A 26,637-nucleotide genomic window follows, 5' to 3' on the forward strand; every position below is an offset into this window, starting at 1 on the left:
AACCCCTCCCCGCAATGTCACCAATACAACCGTAAGATAAAAGGACAATTTCGATACGCAGACACGCAGCCTGGTAAACGTGCTAGCGGCTAACACAAACGCTGTGACGTCATTCGACGAAAACCTGTCCGCATCATTCCGGGCTGAGGCTGAGGCTGGTTGGTCGGTCGTGCGTATCAACGCCTCAAACGCGTCAAACCAGAGAAGCGAATGATTACGGCAAAACAAAACAAAAACGCCTTCATCAAACCTTTTCGATTTGGTTTCGATTTTAGCATGCAAAAATACCTGAGCTTTTGCCATAAAATGAAACCCTCGTGGTGCACACGTTTTCTCGCAACCGTTTCCCCTTTCAGTTAACAGTGGCGCAGTGTGTCCACATTTCATCCTTTCCACGTACGAGAAAGCCACAAATTCAAGCACAAGCATCAGCAAGCGGGGGTGAATAATGCAAGCAATTGTTTATTCAATTACTGACCCTCGCGGCGCGGTACAAAAACGTGCTTAGCATAAAATGGAGAAGGGCGAGAACGTAAACGTACCCCAACCCGTGTTTGGTACTGAAAATGCGACAAAAACATTTCTGTTTTGCGTGGAATCGGATCAAACAACCGAAATTAAAATTGAATAACATCATTCACGAAATTCATCGAACAATCATGACCAGAGTTTGTCTGGAATGGTTTAACGACGCTTTTAAAAAGTGCCATTATAATGAGAAGCCGCATTAACCACGATAAGGCCTTAACCTCGTATCGTATTATTTATCTCTGCGTGTTCGGATTTATTCTACGCGCTTTTCTCGCTGGTCGCGATAGTACACCTTATATTCGCGTTTATTAAATAGTATACTTATATATTTTTCCTTCTGTTCACTTTTTTTGTCTTTTTTTTTCTCTACATCCACACGGTTTTATATAAATTTCCTCTAGGGATCAGCACGAATTTTATTCCACGCTTAATCCCCCCCCCCCCCTCCCTTCCCTCTATCCAGTAGCGCTCCTTGATCGAATCTTACATTTGCTTGCTTGCTGCGAACCTCGGCAATGTTACACTGTTGTATACAGCACACATACACACACACACTTTGCCCACTTGTCTGGTAGTTTAGTTCCCTATTTTTTGCTATTTATTACCATGCCCCCTCCCCTGTTCTATTTGTCATTAATCACGAAACACTGCCATCCATAATAATATCTACGTCTATCCCATTCCGGTCCTCCTGCGCTGGAAACGAAAGCACGGTCAAACAAAACGAGAACTGAAGCCTGTTACAGTTTCATTAAAATTTGGTTTATCACTACAAAACATTGTTTTTTTCTCTCTTCTTTTTTCTCCTTTAACCAGCATCACTATACCTTCCCGGCCTTAATTTGCTTGTATATCCTCTCTGTCCGCTCCGTCTGTTGTGTGAACAACGGTAACTGCTTCCTATTTGTGCCTTTGCAACAGACAGCGCAGACAGCGATTGACGGATTGAGCTGGTTTCAAGGACGATTTTCTTCTGATTTTGATTAAATTTTCCATTTGCTATTGATGTGCATGTGGTTTTAAAAAACACAGCGCTGCTTTACCTCAAATAACTTCCCTCTTAAACACTATTATTGAAGCATGTTGCCTTCGGTTGCGCTCTCCTTGAGAGCATCACAAAACTTAACAGAACAAAAAACCACCGACACTAAACAAACTGGAGGCTACGCTTTCCGCACCATCTAGAGCGCCATTTTCCCTCTGGCCAACACTACGAATATCCCTCGCTTTTCCCAAACAGTGAACACGCAACGGTGTGAAACACAAACCTTTGTTAAATAAAAAAAGAAAAAAATCTAATCAATTCTGCAGACAAGCCAACATTTACACATGACACACCTTACAACAACATTACGGCGCTGTCTATTGCGAAAGATCCAATCTCCTTCACTAAAACCACAAGCACACACACACATTCTTGTTATGTTATTGCATACTCACTAACATACAGCTTCGAAGTCCTCAAAGCTGTCCACACGAAAAAAAAATCAACATAAAAGCAAACAATAGTCGACCCCTACTACCACACGCATTTCTACATCACTGCATGAGATCTGCGATGACGTTCCTGTTTCCTTGCTACCTGCCCTCCTTAATACATGAAGGAGCTACAAACACACACACACACATACCTGGCTGCCTGGTTCGCTACTTTCGATTGCTTATTATGTTCGGATCACTTTGTACGCCTTTCTTCATTCCGTCCGACAAATTGGTTTGTCGCAGAGTACGGAGTTTTTCCCCCCCGAAACAGCTGTGCTTTTGTTCGCCCGCTTCGTTCGCCTCGCTTTACACGGGCAGTGCTTTAGTTCTCGAGGTTCTCGATACCGCGCACGATGTCGTCGATGGCGCTGTCTTCCGTGCCGGAACCGGTCAGGTCGGACAGCTCGTCCAGACACTTCTGCCGCTTGCGCACGTTCCAGTGCAGACATTCGGCGAGCGAGTCGAACCAATCGGCAATCTGATCCTGAGCGCATATGCTTGGCACCGGGTAGATCGAGGTGGTGACGTGAAGGCTACAATGGAAAATAGAAAAATAAAGGAATTAATGAACCGAGGCGCAACTTGGAGACAGTTTCGTTCAACGCGCGCTTACCTATCGCCGTGCAGCAGCTCCTGACGATTTCGACCATCAAACGACACCCAAGAGCTGTTTCTGCTGTCCGGTGAGATTGCAATCTAAGCGAGAGAGAGAGAATCAATCAATTAGATAGGGGAAAATGGCCGCTAAAAACATTGGTGCACTCCACACACCTTTAGCTCCACACCCGCTGGCAGTACGATGGGCCGGAAGCTGAGCGAATGCGGACAGATCGGCGTCACCAGTATGGCGGGCACTGACGGATGTATCATCGAGGCACCGGCGGCAGCGGAATAGGCCGTACTGCCGGTCGGCGTCGACACGATCAGCCCGTCGCCCTGCACCGAGGTGATGTGCTTGCCGTCCAGAAACAGGTCGATGTTGCTCAAATAAGACGACAGGCCCCGATCTATGACCACTTCATTTAGCACCTGAAAGAGGACAGAAGAAATGAACAAATTAGTTTAATTATTTCTTTTTCGTTTAAAGAACGCCAGCAACGATCGTTCGCTATTTCACACCTACCAGTATGTTGGTCGACGGATCCTGAGACGATTTGAAGGTTGAGATTTCCTGCTCCGTCTTGTCCTTGCGCACGATGATACACCGCAGCCGGCTGCGCAGCGTGAGGGCCGCGTGCCCCTCCAGCACGTTCGTCACCTGCTCCTGGAAGTTGTCGAACTGGAACGGGGTGAGGAAGCCGAGCGACCCGAGATGGAATGCCATGACCGGCGGGACGGACTTCTGGAACAGCAGCGACGCGTACAGCAGCGTCCCGTCGCCGCCGAGACAGATGATGAAATCGATCTTGTCGGTCAGATCGTCCCGCCCGTCCTTGAACGTGATCAGCTTGTCCTGCAGCTTCGTGAAGCGCTTGTCGCCGGTCAGCAGCGCATCATCGAGGATGGCCGCCTCCACCCACACGACCATGTGCTTCTCGTGGATCAGCCACTCGACCAGCTGCACGAACGGCTGCAGCACCTTCGAGTCGCGCACCTTCTTAATCACCAGCACGGCGAGCGGCGGCTTGTACCACGTTAACCGCTGGCTCGCTGGGTCCTGTATTTGCCTGCAATTTAGGGAGGGGGCGAAAGAAACATGTCAGTAAGCAGATAACCTTTGAATAAGGAGGGATTGATTACTCACATCACCATCGCCGAGTTTTTCATGATCCGACCGCATGGTCCAAATTGTTGAAACGGGGACGGTGCATTCAAACTTCGCGTGCGCCTGAAAAGACAGAATTTGTGAGATGTTAGATGATTGCATACTTTTAGGCGGGAAGTTTTGTATTGGTGATGTGCTTATCTATAAAACAATTTAAGAGAACAAAGAATAAAATGTTTAAATTTTAAAACGTCCGTTGCGCTTTGTTGCAAATGAAATCAACGACCAGAAAATGATGCACAATCAGATGCTCAGACAGACAAAGAGTTATAGGAAACTTAATCTACATTCCACCCATGCGATGTCTTATCGATCGGTTCGCCAAAACAACACAGACATACATCAGCCTTGCTCATTTCCTCCTGCTTTACCCGTTACTGTTTACTTCCTTAGTTACTTTGTTACAGGCCACACACCTAAACGCCGTTCAAGAACACACGAACACGGGCCAGGCGATTGCAGTGTTGATGCATTCATTGAGAACTGTTGGCGCACATAACGAGTTGATATACAAAACATGTCAAGTGTGCAATAATAAACCTCAACAAATCAACGGCAACAACAGAGCAAAAAAGACATAATTATTATAAATATGTCTCTTAAACATCATAATCATGCACTGTTGTAATTAATTAATGGACAAAAATTCAATTCATTCTCCTGTAATTGAGTAACGCAAAGTAGAGCGAGAAATTAAATCAGCGAAACATTAATTGAACTTAATTATTATTGTTTGTTACGCTTATCGTTTTAAATATAAAAAAAGCAACCCTGACCAGCGACAATCTCCCCGCAGCCGCACAGCTCAACATCCCCCTCCCGGTTTCCTTTCCACCGCCAACAACCTTACGGCTTCCCCCACCGAGCCACAAGAGAGTGCACCCACATGGGCAAACAGCCACAGCCGAGTCGAGGAGACTGTGCCACCTTCGGAGAGCCGGTGGGGTCATTATTTTACCCCCAATCGAAACGATTAGTGAAATTGTCAGGGCGGACAAGTTTTGCGCCCTCCCTCTGTCTTCCAGTCTCACCCTTTGCTTCAAGTGCGTTTTTTTCTCTTTCGCCGTCTCTTTTCTCGCAATCTTCTCAGCCGTGCGCGATGATCTCGCGAACGTCTCATCATCAAGCGGGGCTTCTTTTCCAGTTCGATCGTTCCGCTCACAGAAAAAAAAAACAAAAAGGAAACAGAACCCATGAGAGACCATCTGGCCACACGGTTGTCCTGCCCTGTCCCTAACGCGCGCCCCTCGTCGTTGAAAGACGGAGCGAAATCATTGGAGAAAAAACACAACCTCTCAATCCGTTTCAGCGCCCTTCCAGCGAGCCCCCCCGCTTAACGACTTAACGTCAACGAACGGCGACGTTTGGCGTGATTTTTTTTTGCTCCCTTTCCCCTTTCGGGCGCTTAGGACACGGTTCTCCAGTGTGCGCACACTTTTGCGTCATAGCCTTGTAACACCCAGCTTTCAGAAGGCAAATTCCACCACGCTCAGAACGCTTGACGTAATAGCTCGACAATCCACTTGCCACCTTGCCTGGTGCCTTCGATCGCAGAAAAATGTCCAAAAAAGGCATCTTCTCACAGCACACGGAGAGGAGCTCGGGGAAGGCAGCGTGAAGCATCCTTGAACGCTCCTCCATCTCTGTACCGCTTACGGTGGTTCCCGTTCACGGAACCAAACTGACCTCTTGGGGCGCCACAGGAGCAGCTGATCTTCATCCGCTGGAATATCGTCCTCGGCCGACGGGGAGTAGCCACCGCCCGCACCATTACTCTGGTGGTGGCGATGGTTGTTTTGCTGCTGCTGCTGATGACCGCTACTACCAAACATATGGTGAAGGTGATTGTGGTGATTCTGGTGATGGTGATGATGCGCCGACGGGTGATGATTGAACCGCACCAGATCGGCCATAAAATCATCGTTTTCGTGCATTTCGGCCATCGTTTATTCTGGGTTAGCAAAAGGGCCTTTATTTTTGCTATTGCACTGCAGCAGCACTACCGCACGCCGTGAATAGAAGACCAACTATAACTTGTATTTCACAATTCTTGTTGCGTTTGTGAGAGACACCTCGAATCGCCACCGTAATGAACCGTAAAACGTAACAAACACCTTAAAAGAGCAGACACCCCAAAAATCCTATCGCACCGAATCGAAACTCTAAGCGAAACACACACACAAACACACTAACACACCCTCCCTGCCTGTCTGCCTGCTATGCACTAAGAAGCGAACGCCACATGCACACACACGGCCTCTGCTGGACACACCACAACTCGCGTGTCTCCTCGCGCGACTACTGACGCACGATCGCACATGCGCACGGTCGGATACCGAGCGATCGCGCGCGGATCGAAGGATCAAAACCCAGCCCGAGAACGAGACCGAAGTAATCAGTACACACGGTCACACCAACACACACAGAGATATGGGCTGCACGATCGCGTGCACACACAAACGCACAGGCACAGTGTGATCGTGCGGCCCTGCGATGATGCTGCGACTGCCTTTCCAGGTGTCAGGTGTGCGATACTAAGTTGTTTGTTAGATTTTTGCCATCTCATCCGATCCGATGTGTCATATGTCACAAATTGGTAAAAATAAAAAAAATACTCAAACACTCAAACGATTTATCACCAATACAAATGAAGGGCTCGTTATGTTCGAATAGACTTTAAACCCCTAAATGTCCATAACCGTTCAAGTGACTTGTGTAAAATAAGTCGTGGGTGTTTCTCTCTCTTCCAACACACAGTGCCAGACAGTGCGTCGAGCCGTCTGGGCAACAACGGGGCCCGGCGTACGGAGGGCAGACGCAGAAGAAGCAGGTTAAATTGACGGTAAACGTGTGTCTGTGTGTCTGCGCGTGTTCGGCGTCCGCCCGACCGGATCGATCGGACATAATTTAATCGTCCCCACTCCCATCTCAGCCTGGGGACACACTTCACAAGATCGCACTGTCAGGGACGACCGGACACCGAAAAGATGCTGTAGTGCCCCTCAAACCGGCGCCGACTACAGGGTGATTCTATCGAAGCGGGTAAAACTAATAAAATAATGACACAAAAATAGATGACCATCAATTTAAGCTAAAAAGGAAAAAAAAGCTAAAAAAAAGGAAAATAATAATACATTGTAACAATAATGTAATAATATAAAAATAGTGTTTCATATAGCTCTCCCTGTACTTTGTGTACACATTGAAAAGGCAACCGAAACATTACACTTGTCGTAGTGGCGCGTCCAACTGAACGGATTGCGGCCGAACCTCTGCACACACACACACACACACGAACAACTGGTAGGGACAGACTTTCCCTTTTTTTTGCTTGCTTTTCGTTGCGCACCTTTTTGCGCACAAGAAGTTCACGCTGGTTGGGCAGCCACCTTGAAATACAGGCTGACAAGAACGAGCGAGGCTTCTCGTCGATAAACACAATTCCCTTTCCCCTTATTTTAACATGCAATGATACTTCACACACACACACACCTGACACCAGAGTTTGGCGAGCCATGCACTTAATTAATAAATCCTCACGTTTCGTGCAGTGGGAAATTGTCGTGCAAATGCATATACAATTAGTACTTTTTCAACTAATAATTAACTAGCGGTGTCCATCACTCATTCCAGTGCGCGCAAACTACACAATCCATCTCAGTTCGATTAGAAACAATCCACTTTAGACGAAAAAAAAACGAATGCACACAAACTGATGAATGTGTCAAGTCATGCCCGACACTTGCAGCAACGATGACTTCAGAATTAGTAGACGTACAGTGGCTACTGGTACTATTAACTCTACCTCTCTACACGCTGACCAAACAGAACTACCGACAACGTACTGCTGGGCATAACTATTTGTACTTTAAAAACATTCAGCAATTCCCAAAGACAATACATAAGATAGAAGATAAGATTTCGCACTGATAACTTTATGCGAAAACTGTCTGTTCATTGTCTGGCTAGTAGATCACTTTTCAGAAACAGGTTTGCAAATAGGGAATCCCGGAAATTCCAACATCTAAGCGAGATCTTTTCTATCGATGACTCATCGAGCGATCAAAACTGATTCAAAATTCTGATTATTCCTAAAATTATAGAAAATCCACTTCACTTGCCTGATCCCAAAACATTCCCCAAAGCGAACGCACTCACCTCAATGGGGTAGTAAAAGGCACTTAAACAGAGTACAACATGCCGTCACAACCTTATCGGTACGATAAACCGTTCGCAACTAACCCCCGCCGTTCGGTGCGGACGTCACAACGGGTGCACATTGGCGCCAACCCCAGAGTGTCCGTCCATGTCATTATCGTCGTTTCGCTTCTTTGTTTTAAGCTTCCAGAAGTTCCCGGTGACATCTAGTCCAAAGGAACCTTCCCACCACAACAGCTGCTGGGTAAAAAAGCACACATACGCCCGGCACGTCCGGGAAGCTTCCGAACCCTTTCGATACCGACCCTTGCCTGAACTGGAATTAATCTATTTGCAAGCGGGGGGTGGGGGGGGGGTTATTCGGGGCAAAAGTGTGATCCAATCGCATCAACAACGGTTCGATTGAAGTTGACTATTGGCGTTGATAGGGTTGACCCGGCATGACTTCCTGCAGAAGGTGACCGAAACATTAAGATATCGCTATTGATCAGTTTCGTACAGTGATCTTCCCGATCCGGATCTAAACAAAGCTCCCACACCTCAACCTCAACAACAACGTTTTCAACGGGGCGTATAAGTAAGGGCTAAGCTGTGTGTTTACTGCACAACTCCACTTACGGCCATGTGCCGGACCTTCTTCGGCGTGTGTCGGACGAGAAGTAGCCGTCGTCGTGCAGATGATCGTCATCGCTCCATTCCACGTGTTTGCCTCCTCCGCTACTGCTTGCGTGATGATGCGGCTGCTGGTGATGATGATGATAGTTGGATGCAGTCGAGCTGCTGCTGGACATGCTGTTACTACTTCTAATCCTAGGACGTATCACATGACCGCTAAAGTTGTATTGCTGCTGCAGCTGCTGCTGCTGATGGTACGGTCGTTCCATCGAAGCCTTGGGGACCGATCTGCCCAAGGTAGGTCCGATCGGTTCTAGTAGACACCGCTCCGCCACGTTATTGTTCACTATATCACTAGCACTCGGGTGCTTCGCACCGTTCACAGTGCCGTTGCTACTGCTGCTGCCTGTAGTGGTCGTGGTTGGGACCTTAACGGCCCTAAGCTTTGCCGCTTCACGATCACCAAACATTGCTAATGACGTGCTCGATGATGACGCGGATGACGACACTGCTGGTAACGATCGCTGATAATCCCGGCCCGATTCCGCTCCGTGCGTCCACAGCGCCGACAGCCGATACTGTACGCGCTCCTCGAGGCGTGACTGGTGTAGCGTTGCGAGATCTACATCGGAAAGGTAGGCCATACTGTGGGCCGTCGAAGCGTTACTGCAGATACGGAGCGCTTGTGGAACGCTTCACCAAGTTACCACCGAAAGCGCTATTCTTTTGCTTTGATACACAGTTGATGATTTCGCACCGCGTACACTCACTCACACTTCATATCGGCCATTAGAAGAAAAAAAAACGGCTGCCCATTCGCACGCACACACAAACACACTGTGGTCTTTGGTTTGGAGCATAATAACGGAGCTCGGGGATCAACAACACGGCGGGGTAATCACCGGACTCTGAATGCCGATTGAAACACGCCGCACATTGGCCGCACGGTTTGCAAATAGAATTGCAAACAAAGAACCACTAACAAACACACACACACACTCACACTGAAAACGGCCCCTTATGCCTTGCTGGAGGTTCTGTGCTTCGGCAGTCAAACAGTCTTATTAATTCGAGTCAAGCTCAGGGAGGAACACCGCACCGGGGTCGTAAGTACGCTCACTGAAACGGATAGAGCGAAGAGACGCTTGGGTTAGGAAAGCACACACACTTAAAAAAACACAGCAAGAACGCACAACGGACGACTAATTCATTACGAGACGACGAACTGGCACGACCGAAGAAGCCACTACATCCTCTCCGCTCATGAGCTGATTTCGAACTGGCCAGACCACTCGCTAATCGAATCAATTGAAACCTGCGAACCAGATCAACGTTACGTCACTGTTCGGGATTTGTTATCACCTCATTTCCCTCCAGCCCAGCACACACAAAAGCGCAATAAGTCCGCACAAAAAATAACCCAAGTCATCCGCACGCACAACTGGCCACTGATAAGACGCTGGCGCTCTCTCCTTCTGTATGTACGATAAGAGTCAGGACTGCCCCCGCATGGTGTGACGGAGGCCGCATTTTCCCCCGCTTGATTGATGACGGAACTGTCACCCACTTGCCAGTGGCACAACTTATGGTTGTCTGGAGTGCTCTAAGCTATAAAAAGAGCATCCTCACGATGACTTCAAAGAATACAAACTCCAAGCAAAGTAGAGCGTCGTCTATCGCTTAATCAAATTCCATGCACCTTTCGCACAGATTCTACGAAACCTCAAGAGTGCACACCCGCACAACCACCACCAGCAGTAGCAGGAGCAGGATCTTTCAACCGTTTCTGACCTTGCGTGACATTCCACCTCACACGGAGTGTGTGTGTGAGTGCGGTGCACGATCAGGCAGCATGCAAAGCGGACTGGAGCATCGTGTGGCCCTGGCATACACCTTGACGTGACTTCCAGGCCCGCTATCTGTGTCTGGTGTCGTGCACGAAAAAAAAACGACACATTGTTACATCAGCAGCAATCAGCAGCAACGATCGAGTGTTATTGCAGGTTTGCCTACGAAAGAGAGATTACAAATCGGCGTCGATCGTGATCGTGTGATTGCCCCGATGCTGTGTGTGAAAGATGTCGATCAGTATTGTGATCGAACGACACATGTAACTGCGCCACAACGAACCCCACCACCATGCTGACATTGAACCAAATGATTTAGGCATCACATCTTGGGGAATTGATTCAATTTGCAAACAAATTTTTACCCAACAGGTCAGCGCAAAGCGAAACACTGACACCTTGTGGCCATCCTCAACTCTACCTACGAAGTTACGGCAAAAGACACCAGCAGTTCGCTACCGGTTTTGTGCGCCTCACCGCCCACACAACAAATCCACACGCAGAGCAGGAAGGTCAGCCGAATTCGGTATCGCATTAGCACCACACAAGGGGCACAATGACCTCCTATGCGCGGTCTACCTTTGTGGTGGTGTTACAAACCCAATCGAAGCGGTTGAAGGTTTCGTTGGGTTTGGTCAACCATTAGAATTGCTTTATGGCACATTTCGGAGCTTTGGAAAGAGTTTGCTAACTCCCAGCTCCTCTGCAGGAACAAAGAACGATTTTTTGCTTACTTCAACCAAGGTGTGTGGGCAGAACCCACTCCAATTTTTTGAAGTAGAATGGCATTAGAAAGGCTGAATTCTTCCTCTCTATCTCTCGTTAGAGCCATTAATCAACAAAACCATCCGTTTTGAAAGGCTCGAATCGAGCAGATGTCTTTTCCAACGAGTGATGGTGCGAAAATTTGCCTAGAAAGAACGTCTGATCTTGATCTGAGGTTCAATCCTCTGGTAATATGCAAAGCAAACAACGTATTTTGGTGTTTATTTTTTAAATCAAACAAATTTTGAGACCTCATAATCAGTTGTTGACACATGATCAGTTGTTGGCTGAGCATTTACCGGTTCTACGCCTTGCTCAAATACTGTAAAATTAAACAATTACTTTGACAAACCCTTAAGCACCATTGGCGTTGACTATTGCGTAAAGCAGCATAAACAAATCTCCAAGAAATCATTATACAAACTTGTCACAAACATTTCTAGGAAACTATAAACAACAAACCGAGAGCTGCCAGCGAAAGGGAGCGTGTTTACTTAGGCAACTCCAACCAATTCCAGTTCAATCCACATTGCCAAGGTGCCCTGCCCGGTGCCTGGTGGCGGGAGCAAACAACAATCGCCTCGCGATCGCGCGCGCTCGCTCGATCAAAGGTCGCAGGCAACGCGCGAGGCTTTGAAAGTAACTTTCTACCAAAGCCGGCAAAGATGTTCGGTAGGGTCTGGTAATGTTTGAGCCTCTTCAAGCGAACCCCTGCGCTAAGCCAAGGGCAGACAAAAAGGCCTCGCCACATTACGTAAAACTTCACCAAACCGAACCCTCCGTCCGCTACCGTCGTCGCTCGTACGATCATCAAAAGCACTGGAAGGTGAACCGACAACAATCGACCACCATTTACAAACCGACACCTATTTTTCGTGTCTGTGTTTGTACCACCGTCAACCAGCACAAACCAATAGAAACTACTATCCACTTCCTCTCGTGCTCTCGCGCCTGCATTGTCACACCCTTTGCGCTGGCATCGCGATCCAATCGAACAGCGGAACCGCAAGATTCTATTAGCCACTCGAAAGCCACCACCTCAAGGCCCGTGGAGCTGACGGGTAAGAAGGCCATGATGCGCACCGTCGCTGTGATGACGATCGGATGATCGGTTGGACGAACGATCAATCAACACGTAAACACACACACAAATGCAATCAACGCGCCCGCGTCGTGTGGCCTTGAACATCGCACCCAGCGCATGAGTCCGTGGCCCCACCGGCAGGCACTCGCTTAACCGTGACACTCGCGAACCGCATTGACACACTGCTGCCTGCCCGGAGGTCCGGAGATCCGGGCCCCAAAGAGCGGAAGAAGTGTTTGTTGGAGGTTGATTTTGCTCATTAATTTGTTTTGTTCTGTTTTTATCTCGCTTCGTGTGAGGGCTTCATCGCAAGAGGAAAAACTGAAGGTTGTACACATCATCATCGTGTGGCATTATTTCGCTATAGAATTCCAAACTGAAATGGAGTTCACCTAGTGCTTGTGAAGAACCTGCTTCAACAAACTCTAACTCCAATCGATCTCTGTTTTCAAAAGCATTCAAAGCAATTGTAAGCCACATTGCCTGCCATCTGACAGATAAAAGGAAGCCCACAATTTCTCACAGTCAGCTAATGACACACAGTGCTTCGGTCGGTCCCCGTGACCATGCAATACGCGTTCCAAAACCCGCCGGGACTGTATTTAAAGTACAAATCCTGCTTCCTCCTATTACAACACACGCCGGCAGCACATTATGCGGTGGTGTAATTTGTGATAATATACACACATAGCACTTAAATTAGCTGTCGAACGGCAGTACCGAGCAGGAGAGGTAGTAGTGCTAGTTAGCAGACAGAGTTCGCTACAGGCGGTCTGTCGTCCAGAAAAACAATTCGACGCAATTAAAATTGTTCGACCATTATAATTTAGAAGAATCTGGACTGAACGCTGAATAGGCTGAAGTGTGACAGTTAATTGCCTTTGTTGCATGATGTAACAATGACGGGCTTTAAGCACACACCAACGATCAACGACTAACAGGAAAAACGGTCCTTTTCATTCATGTAGAAAATATTGTGTTATTTTATGGAAAACTTAATTCTCATGAAGTTTCAGTGTTGTTTGGTCGCTAGACGATTACTCAATGAAATAAATCTGAATATCATACATCCAGCTTCCTTTGTTGGTTGTTTGATGATGATCTGTTGCCTTTAGTTGTGTATCCAATAGCAAAGGCAACGGTAATCCCCACAACAGAAAACATCTCTTGGCCAAGGATGAATGAACCAAGAGAGATGAATGTTCTCTTTTTTGTCCTACCTACAGGTCCCATAAATCAGAAAAACGCTTAATTCCTCAACGTTTCACCGTGTACCCCCTATCAACATTCCTTTGCATCGCAGAAAATGCCATAAATAAGACCATCTAATTGCATTTTCGTACTACGCGGCATTCTATGTACAATTAGTGTCTATCATACACAATAAAACAAAGCAAAAACAACAGCAATTAAATGTTGAAATAAAAGATGCCTTTACACTCAAGAGCTACAAATTGCTAACCAATTGTAACAAAAAAGGGATATATTTGCTCTTCAACTCAATGTAAGTTGATTTGTAAAAAACCACTTCAGAGCTCAGCTTGTTTTGTAAATACGGACGGCTTTCTCTGCTCACTCTCATACGCAAACCGCCCCCTCCAAAAGTTCAATTGCAGCAAGAACTGTAACCGAGCGTGATGCGATATAGTTTCATCCACGCCAAAACAAGATACAAATGGCGCCACACATGCACAACAACCAAAAGAAACCAAAACAGAAACAACAACCCAACCAAAATGGGGCCAAAGCCGCCGCTCTCACTCTCGACCGACGGCTGTGTGTTTTTGCGTAACCCCTTGCAATAAAGCCCTCACACCAAACCAAATACCACCGCCGGCTGGCCACCACGCCACCGAGTCCTTTTGGCCCCGCACTGGTTTGGCCTTTTCTATTGAAAGAAAAAGTCCAACCGACCATCCATCCAGAGCGACCCCGTTAAAAACCATCACTTCAAGATCTGCCCGACCACGTCCAATGAAGAGAACCCACAAAACGCAGCCTGCCCGCCCGCAGCCGGAGGGTAAACTCTGATGGACGACTCCGGTCGTTCGGTCCGGTTTCGACGTCATCATCATCATCGTCGTCGTCGTCGTCTGGGAAAGCGTGCAGGAATGTGCGGTATGTACGTTCGGTGTCGCCTCCGCTACACATTCCACGTGGGACCCGTGAGTCGGCAGGTTGCGGCGAGTGAGCTCAGGAATTTCACCGTGACGTCATACTTCGTCGTCTCCCAAAAAAAACGCGGAACTCCATTAAAGCCAACCGGAATTCAAACTCATCCATTAGAATGCTATAAATAGTGTCTAGCCGGGTAATAGTGTCGCACAAACACAAAACAAACTGATAACCCACATTTCTATTGATCCAGGTTTTGAAAGGTTCTGCATGTCGTCATGCAACCCCAGCACCTTGCCCAGTACTCCAGAGCAAAACATGGTCGTCTGGGAACATGGTTTTCGTAGGGAGAGAGAGAGAGTGCGGTAATTTCAAAACACTCACAACTGACGTCCCCATTTAACGTGTGTCAACGAACTCAGCTGGACGAATGGAAAAATTCGCGTAAGACCTTACCACCTAAATCGTCCCTGCTCTAACCCTCCAACTCCAAGACCCAACGTCCCGGGACGCGTTGTTGGAGTTGGAATTTTTCGGATCTAGGCCAACACGGTGTATAACAAGCCGCGCCATGCCATGCACTCCTCTGTCGGCTTACATAAACGGGTGCCGAAGTTGTTTTGGTATTGGGCCGTCGACTCGGAGGTCAGGTTTTTGGCGAACGCGCACACATTTCGTTGCTCAAAGCTTATCAGCTTATCAAGCAGCAACCTAGTTGGGGACTAGATGACTTAACAACAGAGGAGTCCCACAGCAGCTTCAGTTGGATTGACTTGAAATGCTTTAATTTTGTATAATTAATTGAACGACACAGCTCATCAAAATGCGCCACAAATGTCATGAGTCTATGAGATTGATTGAGAACATCCCACGAGCTAACTGTCATATTCTTCATTGGAACTTCTCCAGTAAATTCATCAACTTCCTAGTGTCTCATCACATCTGATAGCTTAACTCAATTACACATTCATTACTCTAACGCAGTCACACACAATCACTTTCAGAAACTAGTCACGCTTGCTGTCACCAAAACTTCCTCCTCATACATACTTCCATCGGATCACTCATAAATCCCAAACCCCGAGACACAGTATTTCGCACTTCACTCGCGATATCACCCATGCCAAACACAGCATGGCACACAACACAGCACAGCAACCACCAACAACACCAGGCAGCGGCTTTTCTCTCTCCGCGAGCGTAGTACGGCGCGAGCACCCTTTCCGTGGAACGATCTCGCGATGACTGCGATGATCGGCTGGCTGCGTTCGCCTGATGGCGGTAATGTCGTTACGGCGGGCTGCACGGCAACGGCGGCAGCAGCTGGCGGCGGCGGCTGGCGGCGACTACGGCCAGAAAATGAAAGAAAAACAAGCGCGCAAAAACACTGCCACTCACACACCCCGTACAAACCGGGCCGCATAATGTACCCAGGCGCGCCCCGGTCTCGTGGTCGTGGCGGCGCTCAGCACACACAGACACACTAACACGAAAGCCCCCGAAACCCGTGCGCTAGAGTGAGTGCGTGACGCCAGCCAAAAGGTACAACCCGTTTGCTCCGGTGGCTCCACAGCAACCGCCCTGACGGACCCCCTGGCCCCACCCCACACGCTCCTTTCCCGAACCCGCTTCGTACACAATTAATGGTATCAATCACGCAGTCACACTACAACCCCTTCTCTCCAAAAGCATCGCCGCTTGTTGTTTTGTCCATCATCCGAGTACATTACACTATTGTTGAGCCACGGCGACATCACGCTAAGCACCATGCAGCAATAGGTGGTCCAAAATTCGAAACAGTATTTCAAACATTTTAAGCGCTGTTAGTGATTTCTTGCAGATATATTAAAGATTTAGAAAATGTGTCTAAAAAATACTCCACACCACATCATTCCGCCACAGTGCGCTGCACTAACAACGCAACACGACACGATGCACGTGTGGATTAGTGCAAAAACGCACCGCCACTTGTGGCGGTAGTGGTTATGGCGTCCCATTGCCCTGCGGTTTGGTTCAAGCATGGAGCTGTTGAATCACCATCGCCACACACATCTGACTTCATTTGCATCAGCAGTACTTTGCGAAACCACGCATCATGCCACCCGACAGGCGACAGCGTTCGGACGGCACGGAGGACAGCATGACCAAACGATAACTGCATCCCTGATGATGTGTGTATTGTTTACATTGCCGATCGTAGTAATATACCGCATTACCAGTGCGGTATTTAATCAATCTGCGCAGCAAATGAGATGAGAACACAGAAGCGTTGGCTGGGTGCTGTGTGACAACAAAGCGAACGCCGAAACGCCAGTGGAAACATAAGCAAAGCGGTACTATTATTAATCGTTCGTTGTAATAAGGGCACCTGTAGTTTGTTCGGGGAACTGTTTCTTTAATTAACTGATCGATCCGGTCGGTTTGCGCGACACAGTTCCCAAGCGCGGTGCAAAATAAACAGTTACTGCGAATTATCGAACGGTAGCGAGCTTTATCGGCCGTAAAATTATCGTCTGCCTCATTTGAATGCAAATGCAAACTGGCGCAGCGCACGCTTAGGAATAAATCGAAGCCAGATATGGTGATATATATTACTGTTTTACCGGCGCTTCGTTACGGGTAGCTCATAGTGTGATGCAAAGAGCGTTTTCCCGCTGCATCAGAGATCATCGGTTCAAATCTTGTCTCAAGCAACACTTCTTATAGGATATGATATGGTTTACAGAAAAAACTTTTACGTAAAATCATTATACAAATTCTAATCTTATAAACAAATTCTTCTACAAGAAGTACTTTGTATAACGACACATTCGTTTTTTTATCGGTTATTAACCACGATAGGGTTAAGATTAGTTCCATGATTGAGATAGATTCAGCTAATGTTTTCAAACTGCAATATAAAAGGATTTAGTTTCAGGACCTACATGGGTTCAGAATCAAAACTAAGACTTTGACTGACTGACTAGGACTTCAGGAACAGTTCCAGTTCCAGGACCGATATACGTTCCAGGTAAATTCCAGAACATGTATTCACGACCACAGAGAGGACCGCTGTTAATCCAATATCAGTTCCAGGACCAGACATGGGTCCTGTATCAGTTACAGAACCATTTTTGTTTCAGTATCAGCTTCAGAAACTGTATGAGTTCCGGAACAATTCCAGGACCGATATTTGTTATTTGTTATCTATTAATTGAAAAATTCACGAGTGGCCCATTTGAAGCGAATTGGCTTAAATTCATTACATTAAGGTCGCGTTTCGGTCATCCATTTATCACGCCTAGTCTTAAGTAAAATAATTAACACGTAAAAGGACGCGCGACACGAATACTATTTAGCAATGCGGTGCGCGACATGTCAGGTTGATGACGATCACAAATGACATTAAACTCACGGCACATACGAATAAACGGATCAGAGATCTTTCCCAACGAATATTGATTGGAGATCTTTCCAGGACCGAATGGGATTTAGTATCAGTTCCAGAACAATTCCAAGACCGGTACAGGTTCACGATCAATTCCAGAGTATGAATTCCAGTTCAGTTCCAATGCTGATAATGGTAAAGGTACAATTTCTCTTGATGTGTACCTTACATAATAGGCATAAAATAACTCTGTAAATGGATTAAATCAACTAATAGTATAAAATAAGAAATTATTATTATTAATTAATAATTATTTTTTAAACGTTGATGTGGTCCTGCATTTCCAGGCGAAGCATTTTTTCTACCTATCGCTACATAGATACATTCTACCATTTTGGACATTTGTCTACTAAATCATACCATAGTGACACCTCTATGAACGACATAAAGAATGCATCTCACTAGGACAAAGTTATCCATTGTCGTGCGACCGGGTAATAGAGTCCATTTCCCCCCAAATCACTATTTGTGGCCGTAAAAATCAACGCATGTCAGAAGTTGCTTGGAAGAGGAAATAGTGGCAACGACACGAGAATGCCTCACACTGTCTGTGTATCGATTGACCTAATTATATTCCAACAATTCCAATCGCTGGATGAGTTCGCATAATTTATTATTTATACACCAACCTCCCATATACGTGTCCCACGTGCTGTACGCCATCGATAAGAGTTCAACTTCCACAACAGGGGGCAATTTGTGCAGCGTAATCGTGCATACACTAGAGATGCGTCCAAAGAAATACCACCAGCTCGGGAGGGACAATCCAGTGGCCAATGATGAAATGTGTTCATAGCCTACCGGGTTTCACGGATGATGGAAATCGCTAATTTGTTTCAATCACAAGTACACCACACAAGATCGTTAAAGGATCGCCCCTCCCATCTCTCCCCCGCACAAGCACCCGCACAAACAAGTGGCACAAAAATATGATTTATTTTTAACACCCAAAGGCTACATAATACGCGCGAGTGTTACGTACCACCGGGCGCCAACCCATACCGCGCTCTCAGTGGCGCTCAGCAACGTTGGGCAATCGACGCACGGGTACTGCACACCCGTGCTGTTGCTGCTGCTGGGGAACAATTTATTTTGCAGTGGTTGAACGATTTTGGAACGAAAAAAAGCACAACAAACAACGAACCAGGCTAATGTGAAGCATCGGTCTGTAAATTTATTGTGATCACTTGTTATTTTTCTCCCTCCCTTCACTGTATCTGTAACCGATAACAACATACACACACACGCGCCCGGTTGCATCACGTTTACTACGCGCGGCTCGTGTTACATCTAATTCCCATTGCTAATGATACCGGCACGTCGGTGAACGGGGGAAATTAGGCACGGGAAACGGGAGCATCATCCACAGTTGCTGCACCACGCGCAAAGTGCAATGCGCCGGATGTGGATTGGGTTTGGGAGCGCACGAAACATGAATCAAAAGCCCCCGCCCCGTGGCAACAACGAATTCTATGCAGCTGAGCAAGCTACAAAGCCGGTTACCGAACGGAATCGGGGGAAGGGGAGCAAAAAAATGCCAAACGGCCGGAACCGAAATTAATTCGAATGCGGATATAAAATGCCGCATTTCGGAAGCCGGAAGCGTTTGCTCACTAAAAATACTGTTTTAATCGATTGCTATTGTGAAGGGGCTAGCGGATTTATCTCACAAGCCGGACACGTATGAAATTAATTAAAGCAAAATTATTAAAATTTCACTTCTGTATGAGAAGCAATAGGCTTACAAAAAGGCATCGCCAATGCATACTTTCATGAGCATGATCGTCTCATGAATTTAGCTTCAACTTGGCAAATTTCGTTAATATTCTGTGTAAACCTATGTCGCAATCCTCTCGCGTTGTTTCTTTCCTCTCTTCATTGTCTTGTTGGCATTACAACCCATGTGATCACGCTGACTTTATACAGACGTGCGTGTCGACGGTTCTGATAGAAAAATCTAATCACCTCCGGTGTTTATCGACACCCGCCATGTACGCCAAGTACCACGTGTTGTTTTTTCTTATAATATTTCCAATCCGTGTAAGATCATAGCGTCCACATTGTTAATAATTTAAAGCTAAAATAAAATAAAATAATAAAATAATAAATAAAACAAACTATGAACCCCAAAACAAAAAATTGTTTTCTTCACTTCACACTTTACCACCTTCCGAAATTAATCTACCTCCTACTCGTTATCTTCCTTATCTGTTATGTTACGGTTTTAGAAGCAGAAAGGGTGGAGGAGGTTGCTCACCATTCATGCAGTGCTTCGCGCGTTTCCGCCGACTCCTCCGGCGTCGTGCACGACCCGTTACCGTTCATCTTTTGCGATTCCCGGACAGCAGCAGCAGTAGAAGAATCCCGGGATCAGGCACTGGCCAGGTTGATTCCTTCCCAAATCGGCAGCACACACACACACACAGATAGTAGCAGACGAACAGCAACACACAATCACAGCCGCCGTTGTTGCATATTGTTTACTCGAAAGTGTGTCTCGCGGCAAAATAAAACGGCGATGATGATTATGCTGATGACGACGACGATGATGATGATGATGTGTGATGAAGTAGCAGCAGCAGCAGCAGAGTTTGTTTTTGTTTTGTTTTTGCTGCTTCCCTTCTACGATTCTGTGGCGTTTCAGGTTGCCTTTCTGTCAGCTGTGCACCGTATGTTTGTGTGTGTGTGATGCGGAGGGGATGGGATCAACTTTCTCTCGCTGGGCGTATAGGGGTGTGCGTTTTAGGTGTAGAAAATGTTGAACCAAAGTTCCGAATCAGCTGCAGCACAAATTCCACATAGTTTGGCGTGATTGGGCTGGTTTGAGCATGAAGCGTCAACACGTGGACCTTTTCCACAACCCATTCCCGGCTGGGAACTACACACACACACACACACGGAAAAAACCCTAGTATCGTCGTACTATCCTCATATTATCTAATGCTGGCTCTCACAAACACGGCATCCACACACTTGCAATTTGAACCGACCGACAATAATTGCATGCACCTTAAGATGCAAATGATGCTTCACACGCACAGGCAGCCCCAACACACAAGAAGCACAGATCATACGGCTCAAATGAACCAAACTCTTTCGGTCACACCACGGCCACTCACACCGTCGTAAACCACCCCCACGGTAGAATGCGGATGCGGTGAAAGTTTTAGCACCGAATGCGTGCACTTAACACACAGAGAAACAGAGCACACACACTCACACACGCACACTAGATTGTAACCACAGTGATGATTACGATGGACGATTTGGATGTGGCTGACGGGTCGGATGATGGCCACAGCTACAGCATTGCCTTTTGCTTTTGGATGAGTTTTTTGCGGGATCGCTTTTGAGAGGAAAACGTATTTTCATCTCCTCTTCCTTCCTTCCCCCCCAATCCTAATGCCGGCTGCCGTGGGGAGCACGCACTGTCCCACCCTCCTACCTCGGCAAATTCACGATGTGCAACTGCATGGCCACACACCAACACACAGAGCCACAGGAACCACCTTTCTTCGTCGTGGAAATGAAATACGGGGTTGAAACAGTTGGGCGAAGAAAGCTGGCTGCCAACAAAACACTACCACTACACACAGTTTCTACGCAATGTTTTGCCTTTCTGGTGCTGCGTTCTGCAAGACCCCCTGCTTTTTGACAGCGGCCAAATTGGGCCGACCAAGGTTACTGCAGCTGAGGTGGCACAGTGAGCAGAGTTTCAAAACAAACTTGTTTCTCGTGTTATATTTTGTTTAACTCAAACGGAATTGATTTCATTGTTTTCCGTTATTCTGTTTCAATGTTTTTGTTAAAATTATCGCAGAATAACGAATAAAAAAACCCAAAACAAGCAACATGGCTGCCGTGAACATGCATGGGCGTACCTCCTCTACACCTTTTGTTCGTGGATTGTCAAACGTCCTCGTGAGAAATTCAAACGTTGGTTTTGTTTCATTCAACCGTTAAATACGATTTTTGTTGATTTCATAATTTATTCAATATTTCGGAGTGTTTTAAGGAAAAAAAGGACTTTAGATGATATAAATTAACGGTAGAACTTAATTCAACTCTATAATCAATTAAGATTGTGATAGAAAAATGAATTTATTCACATCGCTGGTTAATAGCAACACATGACACGTGTTGAATCAAATAATAGTGGTAAAGTTAGAACTTTTCTTTTAATAAGTAGAAAAGCCATTTGCGAAATGTTGGTTAAGATTTTTAAAGATGGTTCTTTATAACTTATCAATAGAAAAGAGCCGCATGCAATTCGCAAGCCATACACTCGAATACTGTTGGTGAATGTTTGAATTGAACAAGACGTCTAGAACGTTATTTTGAAATTGCACCCATACAAATGAAGTACAGGTGGTCCCCGAGATATACGGTACCTTTTATATGCAGATGCGGAGACACGCGGTTTTCTAAATTTGACTTTTCTTCGAGCAAAATGTACTCATTTAACATATCTGTTGTAAAATGTTAAATAACTTCCGTTTTGATCTAATGTTAAAAACTATTTCAAAAGTTTTTGAACTGTTATATTCATTCAGAATCATATCTAATAATTAATGAAATGGCTAAAACCATCCCCTTAAATTTACACGAAAATTAGTGATATTTTGGCTGGAAATCACAAGATTCGACTTACGCAGAAATTCGAGATACGTTAACCATGTATCTCGGGGACCGCCTATATATCGATTCCATAAGAACATAATAATCCGAATAAGGTAAACGATGATTAAATAATACACACAGTCGGGAATGTAGATTGAGACATAATTCCGCAAAAATTTCCCTCTTTTACAACTTTATTTATTCAAAGTGTCTTCAAGAAGAAAAAAAGAAACAATTCAATCGATCATTTTGACTCATTTTAAAGCAACTCATCATAACCGAGACGACAGCTACAGTCCGCAAGCAGCGAGAGCCAATTAAAAATTAATAAATTTCCTCCTGATTGATGACTTATTATTAACTGAAATTACAGCCCTAGTTGGGCAGCACAATTTCAACCAATGTAAAAGGAACCGAGCAATGAATGAAGGGTCCAACATCACCAACACAGTACACTCACCATTCTGACCTGCACGCTGCCACGACGAACCATATTTAGTGTTAAGGCTCATTTCGTACACAACATTAACCTTGTGCGGCCGCTGAAAGCATACACGTGATAGTAGCAAAAAAACGCGTTAAAAACATGCGACAATCCTGTATCTTACCCGTCGCGAATATCTCGTCCGATTGCTGGAGTGCGTCAGGTTTTAAGCAAAAACTCGCCCGAACACACCTTCAACTCGACTCACTTCACGTTGTGTGAGTTTTTTGTATGTTGAAAGAGCTAGCAAAAAAAAACCCCACATTGACACACCAACCAGTGTAGGGTGCAAAAGAAACGGCAACGCACCACTTACACAAAAAACACTCCCCTAACCACATATTGAACAACATGCTGACTTCAACTTTTTCAAGGTAGTCCCAAGACCGAACCTCTCCCAGGTGTGCAAGATGGTGCGATCATGTGCTGGAGATCATGCTGGAGGGGGAGATGCTGTGGACGTGAGATAAATATAGCCACTCGAATCCCTCGAAGCCAGCTTCCCCACCAGAATTGCCTTTTAATCCACCCGGCCAGACGTCCAAAGGTCATGCCGTATTTCACAAGTGTTCCAAAATAATTCTAACTCTACGAAGCAAAATTACCGATCAGTGATCGAGCAGAGGAGGAAACAATTGAGTAACCGTTTTTAAAAAAGCAATCTGCTCACTATAGACACCAAGACTGGGAGTCTAGAATAGACGAAGAACTTGGAATTCCCCATCCGGAACATGAGCTTTCTTGCTTTGAATAACAATGCGCGTAAAAATAGTCCCAAACACTCATCGAACCTAGCTCTACTTCAAGCTGGCATGTCAGAATGAATGGAGAAGAGGGTGACAAAAAAACGCCACCCCAACACCGCTGTCAACTTCCCAGTACGAGAGGAGGTCAACTCTTTTTTTTCTTCTTCACCCAACAGTATGAATGAATCTCCGGCAGTACTGTGTGCTGAATGAACTTCCCAATGCCAATTGTTGGCAGCAATAGATGTAAAAACGGCACACACTCAGCCACATGACCTCCCTCCCCATTGCTTTTCAACTCATAAATCATTGATCACTAAGTGGTGCCAAAAACGGCGTCTAATGAGCCGCGATCGCGATCGCCAAGTCTCATAAATTGCCTTTTCATATGATCGATTGACAGTTTGCAGTCGATATTTGCTGTCAATTATGCTTCATTGGCAAGGAAATCGACACGGGGATGAGATAAGTATTACACACACAAAAAAAAACAATTACCTAAGCAACTCTTGAAGTACAGACAAAGGTCAGCAAAGCAGGAGAGGAGGGCTTGGAACAAAGTAAGACAACTTGGGTGCATGATGGGCGAGATCGATGATAAAAACGTGATCGATAGTTAAAAGGCTTTTCAGAGGTTTAAGTTCAGAATGTGTTTAAATAAAAAGGAGAGGGATACATACAGACACACTCAGTGAGAGCGAATTTATTTCCATGTAATTATTCTAATGAGCCTAACAGCCTGAAACCTCACGATCATGGACGTTTTGGGATTAGACGGGAACCTAGGACGTTAGGTGCACGTCTATAACTCGAAACATAAAAATAGTTAAAAACCCATGTTGACCGACAGACTCGACGTGCGATCACATCAGATCTTCCCTCCCAGAGCTTGAAGATAGTACACCCGGGGAAAAGAAGTGCATTTATTCTCACGATCACTTCCCGTCAAATCCTTGACATTCTAGAACGAGTACACGAGCGAAACCGCTCATTGCGGAGTGTGTTAGCTGAGGCACTTCAATTCCACTTGAGAGCTTGACACCAAAAATCCCAAACGACCGAATTGCTTACATTCCCCCCCACCCAACCAACCGCTGAAGGTGAACACCGTGAACCGCGGATTAATTATGATGTACCGGATGTGGAGCAGCGCACCGGATCGGTGTTGTCGTAAAGAAATTTAGCTGGCAGTGATCGAAGCGAATCGTGTATAAACGCATCTTTACAACAACCATCCCACAACACAATGGCAAGTGGGAATGTCGAACAAAGGCGTCAGCAGTAAACTAATTCTTCCAACCAGCGATCATTAGGTCTGATGCTTGACGGGTCACACGGATCTCGGAGCTCCGAGGGAAGCGCTTTAATTAACCTTTACCTATGCCCCCGTTTATGAGGGGTTGTTTGAATAATGGGAATATACGGCTTCTTGGAATGTGTTGCCTCAGCTTGTATGCTGCTGAACTTGTGTTACGTCTACGAAAACCAGATTTTGGAAGGGATCTTGATCGCCGACTCTAATCTGAATGCTTCCGCCGATCAACTCGGCTAATCGGAGAATGCCCTACTTACATTCCGACCGAGCAAATTAACACGGCAATGCGAAACCATGCGATTCCGAGATTAAGATTTCCAAAACATCAACACTTTCACTTTCAGCGCACACAGCTAAAGCCTCAACCTAAATCTAAAATCCCATTTCAATATGCAAATGATGCTCCAAAACTTACCGAAACTGCTTCGTCTTGTCCTGCAGATTGGTCACCAGCGTACGGCGCAACGGAGCAGGCGATGCACCCGGCGACACATCCTGCTGCTGCTGCTGTTGCTGGGCAACGATCGCCCGGGCAAGAATGAGGTCTTCCTCACGCATTTTGATTTTACCGACTCTTTCACAGACACTTCACAAACACTTCACTTGATTTGGGGGTTTTGGGTAGCAGCGCGAATGGCTTCAATTCCGATCGACACCCTCGGCAAGACTGAGCACCTCTGCCACACTGCCGCGGAAAATTACTCCTCCACAGGAAAGCGACACGCGGAAGAACCCGCGACCCGGACACTGAGCACCTATTGCAATCTATAGCAGGCCACGCTACACTGCTCACACGCGGTCGGAGGAAGCCTGCCTGCTCTAATTCTGTTGTTTGGAGTTGTTTCTTCGTCACTTCGCGCGACAATACGGAACAAACACCGGAAGCGGCACTGTATATGGTTTCCTTGTTAGAATTCGGCGTTGCTACTGCGCTTTACAACAAAGTCATAGCCAACTATAGAGTGTGTTGACTTGTGTAAATTCTGGAAACACTAGTCATTAAACCGCTCTTTACCAAAGCCCCAACGATACAACGGATGTAAGTGCTCAAACCCCGCGCACCAAAGAAGATCTTGCAAGAAAACGAGTTCTTTCCTACTTTTTGTTTCGATGATTTTTTATGCTCCTTTTTTTTTTGGGAGGGATGGGAAGAGAAGCAACAGAAAACACACGGAGATCACAAGATAACAACAACAACGGCACGCACGATACAACGGCGCTCTCACGGCGCACGCACACACAGACGCACTCGCGACGTTCGCGCAAGAGACTGGGAGAACAAGCACGAGCGCGCGCGTGTCCTACGGTCGAAGGTGGTGGAAGCCGACTGAAGTCCGACCGTTGGGATTCTTCCATTTTTCTACGTTTCTACCGCTGATCGTGCGCGCTGGCAGGCACTATACCAACACACCGCACCAATATGGCGCTACCAGGCGCGGCTACTAAAGGGCCAGAGCGGTGAACCTGAGTGAAGCTGTTTGCGCAGAGCGGGGGGCCACGGCGTGACTGCTGAAATCTTCTCAAGAGAGACCCACCACCCCCGCCACATTCCCGTCTGTCCAAGTGTGCGCGTCGCCCATTCACACACCGGTCCGGTGCCTTTCGCGTACGGTAAACATTCGCGCGTATTTACAATGCGTCGAGCGGTGAGCGCGCATGGTGATCGAAAGCAGGCAATGCGCG

At 46.4% G+C, this 26,637-nt stretch overlaps 1 protein-coding gene across 10 annotated transcripts; it reads right to left on the bottom strand.

Moving 5' to 3' along the window:
- Positions 1-818: 818 nt before the first annotated feature.
- LOC120900232 (NAD kinase-like) lies at positions 819-26,258 on the bottom strand. 10 transcript variants are annotated; one of them, XM_040306956.1, is made up of 7 exons: positions 21,235-21,418; positions 8,555-9,670; positions 3,758-3,841; positions 3,137-3,680; positions 2,785-3,042; positions 2,627-2,709; positions 819-2,546 (listed from the first exon to the last, which is right to left on the bottom strand). In XM_040306956.1, the coding sequence occupies exons 2-7, from the start codon at positions 9,193-9,195 to the stop codon at positions 2,336-2,338; spliced, it is 1,821 nt and encodes a 606-aa protein (XP_040162890.1). In that variant the 5' UTR covers positions 9,196-9,670; positions 21,235-21,418; the 3' UTR covers positions 819-2,335. The 10 variants fall into 10 exon arrangements, with proteins under 10 accessions (XP_040162890.1, XP_040162888.1, XP_040162887.1 ...); XM_040306954.1 differs by lacking the exon at positions 21,235-21,418 and adding an exon at positions 20,047-21,228; XM_040306953.1 differs by lacking the exon at positions 21,235-21,418 and adding an exon at positions 15,413-15,615.
- Positions 26,259-26,637: the final 379 nt, after the last annotated feature.

The sequence above is a fragment of the Anopheles arabiensis genome, chromosome 3 (assembly GCF_016920715.1).
Source record: "Anopheles arabiensis isolate DONGOLA chromosome 3, AaraD3, whole genome shotgun sequence".
In the NCBI taxonomy this organism is placed as follows: domain Eukaryota; kingdom Metazoa; phylum Arthropoda; class Insecta; order Diptera; family Culicidae; genus Anopheles; species Anopheles arabiensis.